Source organism: Mus caroli, unplaced genomic scaffold, assembly GCF_978045245.1.
Source record: "Mus caroli unplaced genomic scaffold, Mus_caroli_1 scaffold_8, whole genome shotgun sequence".
Classification (NCBI taxonomy): Eukaryota; Metazoa; Chordata; class Mammalia; order Rodentia; family Muridae; genus Mus; species Mus caroli.
In genome coordinates this window covers 115,941,187-115,957,733 of record NW_028227263.1, presented here as the reverse complement: position 1 = coordinate 115,957,733, position 16,547 = coordinate 115,941,187, and the positions used below count along the sequence as shown (strand labels likewise).

General features: G+C 50.1%; 1 protein-coding gene across 1 annotated transcript; it reads right to left on the bottom strand.

Moving 5' to 3' along the window:
* Positions 1 to 5,806: 5,806 nt before the first annotated feature.
* On the bottom strand, positions 5,807 to 16,162 carry Kcnk6 (potassium two pore domain channel subfamily K member 6). Its single transcript, XM_021168804.3, has 3 exons — positions 15,753 to 16,162; positions 9,372 to 9,767; positions 5,807 to 9,143 (listed from the first exon to the last, which is right to left on the bottom strand). Exons 1-3 carry the CDS (start codon positions 16,072 to 16,074, stop codon positions 8,920 to 8,922), a joined length of 942 nt encoding a protein of 313 aa, XP_021024463.1. The 5' UTR covers positions 16,075 to 16,162; the 3' UTR covers positions 5,807 to 8,919.
* Positions 16,163 to 16,547: the final 385 nt, after the last annotated feature.

Here is a 16,547-nt window from a genome sequence, read left to right as displayed (position 1 = left end):
GGGCCGACTAGGGCTGGTCTGTGGCACCTACTACCTATTCCCCTGGACAGGGCCTCAGTCTGTAGCCCAGGCTAGCCTGAACTCACTACATAGTCCAGTCTGGCCTTAAACTCTCAGCTTCAGGCTTGCATTGATTTCCCAAATGGTGGGATTCTAGCATGAGCCATCACAGATGGCTGTCCCTCACCTTTGCCATCTGTTTTGGTTGCTGTTGTTTGAGACAGGGTCTTGCTATAACACTGGGATTTGGCCTCAAATGCCAGAACCTCCGGCCTCACCCTCCTCAGTGCTGGAATATCAGGTACTTGCCACTGCATGTGGCTCCACATCTCTACTGTGGGGGACATTGCCTAGGGTGATGCTACACGGCTCTCATCTCAGTGCTCAACAAAATGGGGCATACTAATGATCTATACCATACAGGGCTCATGCAATTCACACAGGTTTAATTAAGAAAATGTACCAGGCAGTGGTGGGAAATAACGTTGATCCCAGTACTTGGGAGGCAGAGGCAGAAGGATATCTATGAGTACCAGGCCAGCCAGGGCTACATAATGAAACCCTGTCTAACAAACAAACAAACAAACAAACAAACAAAAGAAAATATGTTAAGCTCTTAGAACATTACCCAATGCCTGAACATTTATCAGAAATACTGTCTTAATTGGGCATTATGGGACATACTTCTAACTCGTAGTGAGGCAGATAATATTCAAGGTCAGCCTGGGCCACAGAGGAGTCTATCTCATAAACCAAAGAAACAGGGCCTGGTGATGTAACTCCTTTAATCTGTCCAGCTCTTGGGAGGCAGAGGCAGGGTGATTTCTGTGACTTGGAGACCAGGTTGGTCTAGGTAGCAATTTCCAGACCAACCAGGGCTTCACAAGGAGACTCTGCCTCTAGCAGCTGCAGAGAACTTGAAGTTGAGTGAGCAGGAAAGTGTGATTGGGTCTGGGGGGAGTTAAGGGGAGGAAGGAAAGCGAATATGATCAAAGTATATTGTATGAAATTCTCTTTATTCAAAGGTTGGGTGTTCGAGTCCTTCCACAGTCGAAACGGCAAGACACAGTATCAGCAGGAGTCGACTGAGTTTTGCTATTACCTGGTTTGTGCCTGTGGCAGGGGTGAACTGTCTGTGTGTTGCCTGTCTTTCTCTGTGTTCGATGGAGGAGGAGGAGGAGGAGCAAAGAAAGAGAAAGGAAGAAGATGAAAGGGAGATGAAAAAAGACAAGTGACAGGAAAGGAATTTACAGAGAATCTTGACACAGTAGTTAGGAAAAGCAGAGAAGAGAGACTCCAACCAAAGAGAGATAGAAAATCCCTTGAAAAGGACCAGTGCACATATCGCAAGGAGAGGGGCCACTGAGCCCTAGAGTGTCCCCAAGAAACAGAAGCCAGGACAGGAAATCCCAGGCCTTGGGGAAAGCACCCGCAAATAGTGAAGGTGTCATCCCTGTGTGAAGACAGTGATTAGGGAAGACAGGGTTTGCACCCCCTCCCCAAACTGAGGGTAACTCTGAGAGTGAAGGGGAAATCCACTTAATTCCTGGTAGACACAGGGGCTCAACACTCAGTCCTCCTCCAAGCCTATGGCCCCGTTTCCAAGAAAAAAATCTTGGGTCCAAGGAGCCACTCACACCAAAATGTATTCATAGACTATTTGTGGACCTAGGGATGGGTCGGGTATCCCATTCATTTGTGGTCATCCCAGACTGTCACTACCCTCTGTTGGGGTGAGACTTACTGTCCAAAATGAGGGCCTAGATACACTTCCTGCCCAATGGGCTGCAATTAATGACCCAGCAGGAGAGCCCATACACGTTCTGACTACGAGACTAGATGATGAGTGTAAATTATTTGAAAACCACCTTTACTCAGAGCCAGGACTTGACTTGGTGGTTGGAAACATTCCCGTCAGCCTGGGCCGAAGTGGCAGGGATGGGCAAGCAGAATGTCACCCCTCACAGTGGTTAAGTCAAGGAGCAGGTACCCCAGTGTCTCTCAGACAATACCCTAAGTCTTGAGAGACACGAGAAGGAATTAAGCCACACCTCTCCAGCTCTTCTAGCTTGGGGTTGCATAAGTGCCGTTCAGTCTAGAACACACTGCTCCTGCCAGTTAAGAAGCCAGGCACTAATGATTACTGCCCAGTCCAGGACTTAGGAGAGGTAAACCTCTGAGTGGCTGACATCCACCCTACTGTGCCTAACCACTACACTCTGCCCAGTTCTTTGCCACCTTCCAGACTCTGATACATGATCTTAGACTTGAAAGATGCTTTCTTCTGTCTGCCTTTGGCGCCCCAAAGTCAAGAATACTTTGCCTTTGAATGGAAAGACCTCCTTGATCTACTCCTGGCAGGAGCCAAGGCTACCTGGTTTACAGATGGGAGCAGTTTTCTCCATCAAGGTCAAAGATGAGCAGGTGCTGCCATGGTGGACAGCGGCACAAATGTCATCTTGGCTAAACCTCTGCCCCCGGCACATTGTCAAAGAAAGCAGAGCTAATGGCCCTCACCAAAGCCATGGAACTTAGGGCTGGCAAGAAAATTAACATCTACACGGACAGACGGTATGCCTGTGCCACAGCCCATGTCCATGGGGCTATATACCAAGAGAGAGGAGTGCTCACATCAGAAGGAAAAGAAATAAACACACACACGAACATATGGGCACAGTACACACAAGCACACAAACATATCCACACACAGATACTTGAATATAACATACAAAAGGATACACAGAGATATACCCAGACATGTGTACATCACAGAAACAAACCACATCTGTATACGAGTGTATAGACACTCAGATACATATGTACACTAAATAAAAAGAAATTAAAAAAAAAAAAAAACAAGCAGGAAATATCTCTTGGATGCCCTGATGAAGCCAGCAACTCTGTTATTCATTGCCTAGGACATCAGAAGAGATGAGACTCAGTGGCCCAAGGCAATAACCATGCAGATCAAGTGGCTCAAGAAGTGTCTATTCAGGAGCCTATCCCGATTATGAACCTATAAGAGACACCCGCTGGGGAATGGAACTAGACTAAGGGATGGCCTCACTTAAAATATATGGAAGAAGAAAGGATTCTGATTGCTAGGCACCCTACCAACTATTACCTAGAGAAGGAAGAAGGGTAATGGCACACACAAGAAGGAAAAACTATACAACACAGAAAGCAATCAAAAGACTTACTAGGCCCAATGCACAGATGGACTCAGTTAGGGGATAAAAGCTTGTCCAAGCAGTTAAGGGATCTAAAGTATATATAATGGACCTCAGGTTTTGGGCCAGAGAGATAGTAGAACTATGTAAGGTAGGCCAGCAAGTGAAAGCTTATGCGGCCAAGAGTAAACAGGGCAAAAGACCTAGGGGAGAAAGGCCTGGAGTATATTGGGAGGTCGATTTTACAGAAGTTAAGCCAGGAAAATGTGGTTACAAATACCTTCTAGTCTTTGTAGATACTTTCTCTGAATGGGTTGAGGCTTTCCCCACCCAACAGGAAACGACTTTTGTGGTAGTCAAGAAGATATTAGAGGAAATTTTCCTGAGGTTCAGAATGCCCAAGGTAATTGGATTAGACAATGGTCCTGCTTTTGTCTCTAATGTAATTCAGGAATTGGCAGAGATATTAGGCCTTAATTGGAAGCTCCACATACTACCCCAGAGTTCAGGGCAGGTAGAGAGAATGAACAGAACCCTAAAAGAGACCTTAACTAAATTGTCCTTGGAGACTACGGCTGACTGGGTGGTGGTCCTTCCCCTTGGCCCTGTCCTAAGCCTGGAACACCCCCTACCAGTTTAACTTGACCCCTTCTGAGATCCTGTAGGGTAACCCCACTCCATTGACCCCAGCTCTTGACACCCCACCCCCCAGAGTGACTTTTCAGGCTAACAAGAGTCTTATGGCTTGATTGCAAGCTTTCCAGATCAGCCACCAGAAATTGAGGCCTAAACTTAGTGCCCTGTATAACACAGGTACCCCAGAGGTCCCACACAAGTACCAAATTGGAAATTGGGTATATGTTAAGAGGCATCGTGCTGAAAACTTGGAAGCTAAGTGGAAAGAGCCATTCCTGGTGTTGTTGACCACCCCCATCTCCATTAAAGTGAATGGAATAACTGCCTGGGTTCATGTAACTCACGGTGTGCCCCTAAAAAGTAAAAAACTGCTTGTCATAGCCATTCAGGGTCACCTTCTAGTCACTCGCCTTGAGGGACTGATTGAAGTTCGACCCAGACACGCTGGAAAATAAACCTCTTGCTTTTGCTAGGATCTGCATCTCAGTGTCTCACTTGGGGGCATCTCCAAGTACCACTGACCAAGGTTCAGGATCTTACAGTACCAGCTATATGATGGGTCTAATATAGACTAGAGTTTATTTGGGGACATGGAAGGGGGGGGGTTGAGAAAGGAGTAGAGGCAGAGAAAGAGAGAGGACATAGGAGAGAGAGAGAGAAAGAGAAGATAAGAGGCTGGCTGGGGACACGGGGAGAGAGAAGGGGAGGAAAGAGGGGAGAAAGGAAGAAAGGGGTAAGAGAGAGTGAAGAAAGTGTAGGAGGAAAGGAGTCCTTTTTATACCAAGCCTGGCCTACCTGGCCTCTGCTAGGTAACTGTTGGGTGGAGCCAAGAAGGAATGCTAACAAACAGGCTGGGGTTGGGGGAGGGTGGGGATGTGAGGGGAGGGTGGGTAGGAGCCTTCTCTGAAGATATTTAATAACGCTGCTCTCTGAGGTGATCTTAGATTGTTTGTATTTCTTTATTGGGGGTGGGTTTGAGTGCATATACTTTATTGGGTTGAACCAAGGGCTATATAGGTTTTTGAGAAGGTCATAAGAATATCCAGGGAGGAAAAGGTCACTGGCAGAAGGCTAAGGCTAATGAGATGTTTCGTTATCACAGAGCGGCAGTCCATTTGCTGACTATCCAAGGCAGGCATGGAAACAGGGAGGGAGTTAACCCTACTTTGTCAGTCAATTTTTTTGAGATTTCCAGCGCTTGGACATGCGCTGCCTTGTCTGTTCCATTGCAGGCACTATCTATGTGACTTAGTGGTTGGCTGCTCTTTCCAAGGACCTGAGTTCTATTCCCAGTGCCCACTCGGGCAGCTCACAAGTGACTATAGCTCTAGCTTCCTGGGGCAAGTGGATTCAGAAACCCCGGTACCCTTATACATGAGGCTGGTAGGAGCTTCATGTACTCCCTACCAGGGTCCGTCGTGGAACGTGTGACCATGACACCCCATGGAGTGGACTGTGACAATCAGTCATGTAGGGGCAACACATGAAGCCCCTCCACATGCAGACGGAGGTACCCCTAACATCTCAAACCAAGCCAATAGAAAGCATCTGCTCTTAGACCACACCCCACCCCAAGATGTACATAAGACTCTGTCCACAAGGAATAGGAGATGCACAAGTTACTTCATCAAAGACCATCTGTCTCATAGAGCTGTAACACTCTGGGGAAGAGAAATTCTCTCGAAGCTTTCGCTGCTGGAGCTGTTCCAGCCACAGAAGAGACCCTGCAGCTCATCTAGATCACACACACACACACACACACACCTACCTGCCAGGTCCCCTTCCCCTTTGGCCACTCCAGCTGGGCCAGAGCCCCACGCATCCGGTATACAGACTAGCATGTGTCCATGGACTCTGGCGCCCTTTTCTGGCCTCCATGGGCACCTACACACACGCGATATACACGGGTGCATGCACGAGAGTACGAAAGCACAAGGTAGTAATTATGCATTTCTATTTTACGTGACCTTCCTTGGTAAGAACAGAGTTCAGATGGAGGGACGGGTCAGGCACTTTATTGATTCCCTGATGGTGCTGTAGGAAAAGAGTTACAAGCATTAGACTCCTGGGTGTTCAGTCCACGAGGTAGTGCTGTACAAATACCCTTTCACAAACAAGCAATCTGAGGCACAAGTGAAATACAAGGACAAGGGTTCAAACTCACAGAGTTCTGCCTTCAGAACCAGGAACAGTCATCACTTCCCATTGCTGGTAACCTTTGTGTAGGGTGGAAGAGACCGAGACTCCCACATATGCACATCCACATATTGCTAGTTCCTGCATAGCCTATATGCAGATAAAGACTTGAGAAATCAGTTGTACTTGGGTAGAGTGTTTGGTTTTGGACCCTGGGACAAGGGATTGAGGTACGCATTTTACATATCAGAGCAGACCTGGCCTCCAGGTTCTCCCAGCATCCCTCAGTCCCTACCTGGTATATCCTGACCCCAACCTTGAACTTTTTAGCCCAGGGGCTGGGCTGTCCTTCCCCCAGAGGCTCCTCCCTATATAACTCAGACATCGGTCTTTCCCCCTGTGTGTGTGTGTGTGTGCACGTGTCTTTTCTCCCCATCCCACCTCCAGTGGCAATTCCCATGGGCTTAATCCTTGGGGCCAGTGAACTCGACCAAGGCCAGTTTCCCAATAAACCTGCCTTCAATATAATCCAATCTGGCTTGAACTGACTCATTTCACTGGTAGAGAAATAACTTATGAAGCTGGGCGTGGTGGCGCACGCCTTTAATCCCAGCACTTGGGAGGCAGAGGCAGGCAGATTTCTGAGTTTGAGGCCAGCCTGGTCTACAAAGTGAGTTCCAGGACAGCCAGGGCTACACAGAGAAACCCTGTCTCGAAACCAGCACCCCCCCCCAAAAAAAAAAAAAAAAAAACAAAAAACCCACAAAACTTATTATGGAGGTCAAAGGGGAATAAAATTTGGAGAATTGGTTCTTTCCTCCACTTTGAGGTCCAAGGACCTAACTCAGCTTGTCAGGATTACATAGCAAGCACTGTTTCTCGATGAGCTATTTTGCTGCCTCAGACTTTTAAGTGAGTGTGAGTTTACACATGGAAGCTAGAGTTTAATATCCACTTTTTTCCTAATCACTTGTCACACTATTTTTAGTTTTTAGTTATTTTGTGGATGCAGGGTCTTACTATGTAGCCCTAATTGTCCTCAAACTCACTACGTAGACCATGCTGGCCTTGAACTCGCAGAAATTCTACCAGCTCCTGCCTCCAGATGCTGGGATTACAGGGCTGCACCATGACATCTAGCATTTTTTATGTAGGGACTGGGGAGAAACTCAGGTTTTTGAGCCTGCCTGGCTAAGCCATCTTCCCAGCACCTATAATTGTAAATTGTTTTCTTTAGCACCTGAAGCAGACACGTCCCACCACTGTGAACATCCCTAGCTCCCTTTGGAGTTTTGTGGTGTCATTATCTGTTGCCCAGGCTAGCCTAGCCTCAGGACTCTCCAGGCACACCCTCCACAGTGCTAGGGTAGGTATATGCCAACACACCCAGTTCCCCCCTTTGACTTTCTACAGTGGTTTGGTACTGGGCCAGCCTTCCTTAAAGTTCTCAGAACACTGCTTGAAGTTTCTATTGCTTGCACTATCCTCTGGTTTGCACACGTCTGGTTTGGATGCCTGGGTCTGTGGCAGCCATTAGACACCAGGAAGAGAGCATATACGAGAGCTACGTCTGCTGTGGAGAGAAAAGAGACTGAACCCACAGCCATGCCTTCCTTAGCCGTGCAGAGCTCAGGTTCTCCCCATCGGGGCTCTGTCCAGTTACAATTTAACAACCGGGTTGTTTCAGTCTGGCCTTTGTTAGTTGCAGTCAAAATCCTTAAGTGATATAATTGTATAAGTAAGTTCCAACCCCGAGGATTGTGTATCCTTCTGTAGCCTAGTCCCCTTTAGCTTGGCACTATATTCCTGTGATTATATTTATTATTATTATTATTATTATATTGCTTAGCTTATTTTATCACCTGGCTCCTGCTGTGTATCCCATCCTGCCTTTGAACTCTCAAGCCTCCTGCTTCAGCTCAGGCTACTGGTACCCGCTACTGCACCTGGTTGATGTCATCTTTTGGAGTAGCATTATGGTTCCCCATTTAGCAGACACAGAGTCCCAAAGGTAGAGTGACTGTCCAAATGCATTGGCAAAATATGGCCCAGTTACAGGGCACGCCCAGAAAGACCATCAGTCAGTGCCCGGTACACAGAGCATCACCGTGGGACCACACTAAGTTACCCCTCTCATGCCACTTGGATCTGGGCTCATATCCTGGGTCAGTTCCTTGCCTGTTGAGTCGCTGAGGGAGATGCTGGCCCCTTGCAGGCCTCTTCCCACAGGCCCTATGGCCCATAGACACCTGAGAAGAAGGCAGAATTTCTTCTCTTGACTGGCAGGTCTTGGGTTAGTTCTTGTCCCGTTTTCCAGGAAAGCCCACCTGGACATTTCAGGTCCACTCCTCAGTCCTGACCACTCTGCCTCTTCCAGTGCCCACAGGAGTTTGTCACCATCAAGGGACAGCAAGTCAGTCACTTTACCTCACTGGCCGGTCACCCCAATAAGAGCAGAGCCCAAGCCACATCTTCTATTACTGTGTGCCTAGCACAGAAAAGCATGGCAGAAGTGAAGGTCCATGGATGAGTTTGAACATTCTTTGCATCTCATGGCTGGAGATATCAAGGTTTAGAATGGGGAAATCATTTGGCCAAGACAAAGCCACGAATACAGAGGCTGAAGTGGAGTCCAGGCCCAGAGCCCAGAACTGGGTGTGCCGGATGAGCTATGCAAGAGAGCGAGACATAGAAAAACAACAAGAACAAAAACAAAACAAAAAATCGTATAAACCACCACTCTCACCAACAAAGTCAGAAAGCCCACGTGGTCAGAGTCTGAGAAAAAAAGGGAGAAAAGAAAGGAGGAGAAAATGACTGTGTTAGTGCCCTGAGGAGCGGAGGACATAGGAGCAGAGCGGCTACTCCTCACCTCCCAGTGGAGCTCTGTGAAAAGACAGGAGAGTGTGCCTGGGCATTCCAGTTGATCCAGTCACATGGGGCCCAAAGCCCAGGCCGGGTGTGTCCAGGTCCACAGCTACCTGGGGATGGAGGCGTAGTCAGCGTGGGAGGCGTCAGAGAGGTGCTGATGCAGATCTGTCCGGGCATCCAGAACGGCCACCTGATCATCCTCATCCTGGCTGAGGCTGGCAGGGTCCGGATCGGGCAGCAAGATGAGTTCGGTGAGGCCATGGAGGTCGGAAACACGGCGGAAAGTCTGCAACACGAGCACCATGGCAACCAGGCCGAGGAAGAGGTACGCTGTAGACATGGGGGAGGGGAGGGGAGACGGGGAAGCGGCAAGTTGATGGCTCATCTTTCAGCTCAGGCTCCAGGGCAGCAAAGATGTGGTCCTAGTGGTGCCTCTTCTTTGGGGCAGTTGGGTGGTTCTTGGAACCCCTTCAACACCTCTTAGAAGAGGGCTGTTTCTCTGCCCACCCCCAGCCCCTACTGCCAACCCACAGGTGCCCAGCCAGCTCTCCAGCTCACCTGTGACAAGCACCTTGTAGAGGGCCCGGTAAGGCTGGCCTGGGGCTTCCCCAGGCACGTAGTCCCCCAGGCCAATGGTGGACAGAGAGATGAAGCAGAAATAGAAAGCATCCAGAAAGCTCCAGGCCTCTTCAAGGTAGGTGAAGACCGCAGCCGGTACCAGGAAGAATATAACCACTATGACCATCAGCAGGGCCACCAGGTGCCAGCGGGCTGCCCGCTGCGGGGGCCAGCCCCAGTGCAGGCTCAGCCAGGACAGGGGTGCATGGGTGAGCAGCAGTGACAGGCGCTGGGCTGAGGCAGTCAGAAGTAGCATGGTGATAGGCACGCCCAGGAGTGCAAAGACGATGGAGAAGGCTTTGCCGGCATCTGTCAGTGGGGTCGTGTAGCCATAGCCTGTGGGAAGACGAGTCCTCCGGTACACTGGCATCTCCACAGCCTGAGGCCTAAGCTCCCCGCAACCCTACTGCTCCCCCTACCCCCCACCCTCCCTAATTTCAGTCGTGACACCTCCATCCAAGAGTTGTGGTTCCTTCTGACGCCCAGGGAAAATCCTATAAATAAACCTTCTGGACTTGCTTTGAGTTATTCACATTTTAAAAAACTTTTTCCCCAAATTCTGGGACATCAAACCCACAGACTGATGCAGCCATGTAAGCACTCAATGTGCCCCCAGCCCCTCACTGGGGGATTCTAGGCAGGGGCTCTACCACTGAGCCACACCCCCAGCCCCTCACTGGGGATTCTAGGCAGGGGCTCTACCACTGAGCCACACCCCCAGCCAGCTACAAGGACTGTAACCTTCTATCTTTCCCTGGTAGGACTGCTCCTTGTCACCCATTTTCTGCCTTTAGCAGCACTGAGACTGCCCAAATCAACAGCAGTTTCCAGGTCTTTGAATCCTTGCCTTCTGATGAAGTGCAGTACGGAAAGAGGTTTTAAGGATGTTGAATTTGTTTCATTTCTCCAGGTAGTTAGGACTCCCAGCTTGACTCACTGTGAGAATGCTACCTGGGGCACTGTAGACATTCACAACGACTACCGGCTATTCCCATGGACCGATCCCCCAGTGTAGTCCTCAGAGCCCTGTTCTCCTGTGATGGATGTCACACACAGAGGATCTGTCATATATCCCCAGTGAACAGGAAGACTCCTTGGGAAGCCAGGCATGGTGCTCCATCCCTGTAAGCTCAGGACACAGGAAACTAGGGTGGGCTACATGAGCAGACCCTAACTCAAAAAGAAGAAGAAGAATTTTGTTAGCATAGAGCATGCAGCAGTGGGAGTGCTAGAGTCCCTGTGTAGCATGAATGAAGCCCCAGGCTTCAGGGAGGGGGAGAACCGGCATGAGCCAAGTTTAGTAAGAAATCCTTTATGCCTTCTATTATTGTTGTTGTTGTTAGAGATATTTTAGGGGTCTGGAGAGATGGCTCACTGGCTAAGAGTACTTGTTGCTCTACCCGAGGTCCCAAGTTGGAGTTCCAGCACCTACAGGGTGGTTCACAACCATCTGTAACTCCTGCCTGCCTCTGCCTTCCGAGTGATGCCTATCATCAGGCATGCATGCGATACACATACATACATTCAGATAAATACCCTCCTCCTTACGGGCTAGGATTACAGGCATGCAAACACATCTGGGACTTTTTGTAACCTTTCAATTAGCGTGTATGAATTGTATAAAATAATGGGTTTTATTATAACCTTTGTGTTTGTTTGTTTGTTTTGTTTTTCAAGACAGGGTTTCTCTGTGTAGCCCTGGCTGTCCTGGAACTCACTCTGTAGACCAGGCTGGCCTCCAACTCAGAAATCCTCCTGCCTCTGCCTCCCTAGTTCTGGGATTAAAGGCGTGCGCCACCACGCACGGCTTTTACTTCATATCTTAAGACAGCGTCTCACAAAACCTCCTAGGCAGGCCTTGAAATCAGGATCCTCCTCCTTCAGCCTTCTAATAGCTGGGACTACGAGCCTGAACCACCAAGCCTGGCCACATCATCATTTTCTTTTTTTGCACGCTAAGCTCTATGAACCGGCTCTAAGGAGGTACTTCCCTGTTCCCTCTAACTGTACGGGCTGGCTTTCAGAACTGACCTCAAAAAGTCCTGCACAGTTTGGTGGAACCAAAAATCTCAGGGCAGCAGAACACAAGGGAGCAAAACAGAGCCCTGTGCTCTGGATTGGAAGCCAGAGGTATCACCCACAGTAGCAGATGGGGTCAGATTTATCCACAAGTTCCATCAGGACCAAGGCACCTGGTGTAGACCATTTCACCAAGTCATGGCGAGAACCACTTGGCTTTCTATTTCCCCAGTTCCCCTGCCTCTGTCAGCAGCTTCAGTAATGTTATTTTGTTTTGGTTGGATTGTTTTGTTTTGTTTGAGTCAGGGTCTCACTCTGTAGTCCAGGCTGGCCTTGAACTTACTTGTAACAATCCTGCTGCTTCTGCCTCTGGCATGCTAGGACTAAAAACATGTGCCACAATGTTCTATACTATCCTATCTGTGTGGCTATGCTCAAGTTGGCCAACTTTACTGGGCCTTAGCTTTACAGACAGACAGACAGACAGACAGACAAGTGGCAGCTACCTCACAAGGCTGTTGCATTGCCTGAATTAAAACCCGGATGTGGTGAGACCCTGCTATGCTCTGACTGAGAAACTCGTGATCTCGCTTCATAGCTGAGGATGCAGCTACTCACCCAGGCTGAGCCTGTCGCGTGTCCCACTCCCCTCACCTGTCAGTCTACCAGCACCAGGGACAACCTGTCAGAAGTGAGAAGCCTGAGGAGAGACTATGACACAAGGACTTCTGGGAGCAGGTCAAGCCGGCCCAGGAAGCTTGGGGGAGTGCTAGCCTCAGGGGAGACCAGTTCATTGTTTTCTTTGAAGAGACACCCAGCTCTGTTGCCAAGGACCTCAGTTTGCTGGTCACATGCAATGAGCACTTCAAGTGGGGGACAAAAGCCATCCTCGACTCTAATGCCGCTGCCAGCCAGAGAGGCAATTGATTGTGGCTCAGCCTCCACCCTGTTTCAAGTCCCTAAGAGAAGTCACCTCAGGGAACCGGGGAGCAGCAGAACCTGGCCTCCGAGCAAGCGGGCGGAGGGGTTTCCCAGGCCTGTGGTAGGAGGACAGAAGGGACTTTCTGAGAGGAATTTCCCAGAGTTCTTCCGGGGCTGGGGGGTGCAGGTAGAGAGTGTCCTACGTGAATGGGCCTCAAAGAAAGCTCTGCACAGCGCTAATATTTGTGTGTAGGTAGTACTTTTTTATTTTATTTTATTTGTGTGTGTGTGTGTTGCGTGAATGTATGCGAATAGGTGTGTACAGAGGCCAGAGGGGCACGTCTGATGTCTGCTCATTCCCTCCTCGGCTTATTCCCTCAGGCAGGGTCTCTTACTGAACCATAAGCTTGCTGACTTCAGTCCCAAGACAGTGCCTGTCTCTAAGCCAAGGCTGGAGTAACAGGCTTGCATAGCCACGCTCAGAATCTGCGCGACTGCTGGGATTTTGAATCCAGTTTCTCATAGCACCTTCCCCCATGGCTTCTCCCTTGTCCTGTCTTGTCTTGTTGAGACAGGGTCTCCCGTAGTTCTGGCTGACCCTCTTGCTTCCACCTCCTGAGTACCGAGGTGTATCCCACCATGCCCAGCTGAGGAGTCCATAACCTTAAATCAAGACCAGGATCCTGGTTGTAAATGAGACCTTGGGGCCCTGGTTTCGTAGGAGGCACCAGCAGATATCGCCTGGATTGTGTGAGTTCTCAGCAGCCAGAGCTCCTGAGCCCAGGGCATCTGAAGGAAGGAGTGAGGTAGGCATTGCTAAGACATCTTCTGGGTGTCAAATGGAGTGAGCAATGCAGGGGGGCAGGGGGTCTCTGTCAGAGAGGACCCTGAACGTTCCGGATAGAGAGGGTGTCATGTCTCGGGAAGTCACAGCTATGGGGTGTGAAGGAGGTCCAACTCCAGGACACCCCTCCTGTTTGGGGAATCCTCAGTGAGCATGTTGGTCACCTGGGTGGTATAGTGGCGATTATAGAATATTTTTTATTTTATTTATTATTATTATTATTTTTTTTTTTTTTGGTTTTTCGAGACAGGGTTTCTGTGTAGCCCTGGCTGTCCTGGAGCTCACTTTGTAGACCAGGCTGGCCTGGAATTCAGAAATCCGCCTGCCTCTGCCTCCCAAGTGCTGGGATTAAAGGCGTGCGCCACCATGCCGGGCTCAGAATATTTTTTATAAAGATCACAGAAATATAAGAATATGTCTTTGTTTTAATCCCAGGTATAGGGATATGGGGCTGCTTCTGACTGTCCACAGCAGCTAAGATTTGTCTCATGCTCTAGCAGGGCTGTGATTTTGCCAGCTGCAGGTAGTTTCTGTGATTGTGTGACATTTGGAATTCTGGGGACTTTTAAAAGGATATATATAAATGCTAGGGCCCTGAGAGGTGTGGTGGGCTGTTTGTTGGTCACTGTTGGCTGTGGTTTGTTACATAGTCGTGTGCAAAGCAGAAACAACAAGAAGAAAGTAGATATCCTGACTGTGAAGATCAAATTTGCTCCAAGGAACTCTATACCCTAATCAGCAGGAAGCAGTCTAACAATAACGCTGCCCCCTTTCTGACCCCTGACTTCAGCCAGGGGTCTCTTTCCTCTCTATCCCTTCTTTGCCCTCATCTAGTATTAGAGGGTTGAAAAGGGTGGAAAAAAGAACCCACAAAATAGCCAAAGACAGCTACATGGTGAGGAAGAGCAGAGAGGGAGAATTGCGGCTTTGTCTGAATTGTGTCCTGGGGTGAGGATTTGTCTCACTGAGTAGGGCCACAGTCTAGAGAAGAGATAGGAGCCCCATTCATGAGTTTAGGTGTTTTGTTTTTTGAAGTACTAAGGGTTGAACTCAGGACCTCAGGCATGCTAGGCAAGTGTTCTACCACCGAGCTACACCTCAGCCCTCCTCACTTGAGCTGAAAGAGACCCTCACTACCAGTCCTTGGTGTGAAAAGGGCAAGAGAAAAGAAAAGAAAAGAAAAAAAAAAGAAAAAAAGGAAAGAGCAAGAGGTTTTGCTGGAGGTAGTTAGGGGTAGGACTCTCAACTTGGAGGATTTCAAGCGGGACAGCCAATGGTTCTTCTTTGAGGACGCTCTGGGTTTGCGCAGTTGGAGCTGCTGATCCAGGAATCTGAGTCTAGAGTGGAAAACATTGGGAGAGTCCCAACAACTCAGGGGAGGTGGAAAGATGGGTGGAGGAGCCCTGTGTTAGAGTAGGAAGTCCAGGAGGGGGGGGGGGGGCACCTTCAGTCTGTCAGTCAGTCCCCGGACCAGGGATCTTGCTGGAGAGCGCCCAAATCGGAAGGGATCCTTGAACCGGTCTCAGGTCTGGCTAAGGTCTCTTCCTAGAAGACAGACCTCCAGTAATGTTGCCCTGCGATTACTAGCATGCATGAAGGCCTGAGTTCAACTCACAGTTCACTGGGGCACTGAGTTCAGGAGGAAGCTAAAGTGGGCTGTTCCAGGAAGGACCTATCTGGAGCCAGAAGACAAGGCTGAAAGAGATGGTGTGCCAGGCCTATTGTAACACAGCCCCCAAGGTTAGACACCCAAGGAAAACCCTACCAAGGCCCTTGCCAATCATCTATGATAATCCTAGGATTAAGACAAGAGTGAGCAGCTGGGCGTGGTGGCGCACGCCTTTAATCCCAGCACTCCGGAGGCAGAGGCAGGCGGATTTCTGAGTTCGAGGCCAGGCTGGTCTACAAAGTGAGTTCCAGGACAGCCAGGGCTATACAGAGAAACCCTGTCTCGAAAAACCAAAAAAAAAAAAAAAAAAAGTGTGAGGGCTGGTGAGATGGCTCAGTGGGTAAGAGCACCCGACTGCTCTTCCGAAGGTCTAGAGTTCAAATCCCAGCAACCACATGGTGGCTCACAACCATCTGTAACGAGATCTGTCGCCCTCTTCTGGAGTGTCTGAGGACAGCTACAGTGTACTTACATATAATAAATCAATAAACAAATAAATAAATCTTAAAAAAAAAAAAAAGACAAGAGTGAGCCAGGCCTGGTGACCCACACCTGTAATCCCAGCACTTAGGAGGCTGAGACAGGAGGATGAAATTCCAAGCCAACCTGCGCCTAAGGGTACATGCTATCTCAAAACCAAACAAAAAGGCACCAGAGGGGATGCTGTCTGGGAAATTATTATGAGGGGGTTCCTATTCCGAGGGAACTGGTGTGTGTAGTACGAGGGCTCTCCAAATGAGGCAGCTGTGGCCAGTGTGGGTCAGTGGAATGGAGGTTGTTCCGAGAGCATCAGGACGCTTGGGATGAAGGTGTATGTTGAGGGATCCGGACACTATCAGGGACTGGGTGATGGATAGCACTCACTTACCCACGGTGGTGACTAGTGTGCTGGCGAAGAAGAGCGCCGAGGCGAAGTCCCACGCAGGGTCCGAAGCGTTGGCGGCTCCCGAGGCGTTGGCGAGCGCTGCGCGCCCCAGCCGTCCGGCCGCCAGCACCCGCTCCACGAAGGCGTCCAGGGCATGAGCCGCCACGCACGGGCTGTGCCGCAGCAGCTGCTCCCGCAGGGTCCCCAGCTCTGCCCGCAGCCGGGCTTCGTGAGGCCGCTCCAGCCGCGCCACAAGCAGCGCGCCCAGCGCCAGGTACCCGGCGTAGGCGGCCAGGGCGCTAGCCAGGAGCGCGCCCCGCCGCATGGTGCCCGTTCAGCCCCGACACCCGCTGACGTGGCCCCCGCCGGCCCACCACCCGAGGTCCGCTTTTAGTTCCGGGAGCTCCAGGCGCGGTCACCGACGCCCCGAAGAGGAAGAGGAAAAGGAAAAAGGGGGAGGAGCGGGGCTGGCGGAACGCCCTGACTCTGGGAAACTGAGGCACGCCCAAACACCTGGTGTAGGTACAGGGACACCGGAGGGTGGAGTTAGACGCACCGGGATCCGGGAGTCAAATGGGATGGGAAGGGCTGCGGAGTCCTTTCCTAGCTGACTTTCCTTGCAACTCTCCTCCTCCCTACTCCTTAACTCAGATCTGAAACTCTCCTCGGAAGTGAGAGCTTTCTGTTTGTAACCTTCCCCCCCCGCCCCCCCCCCCCCCCCGACAGGGTTTCTCTGTGTAGCCCTGGCTGTCCTGTCTCACTCTGTAGACCAGGCTGGCCTTGAACTTAGAAATCTGC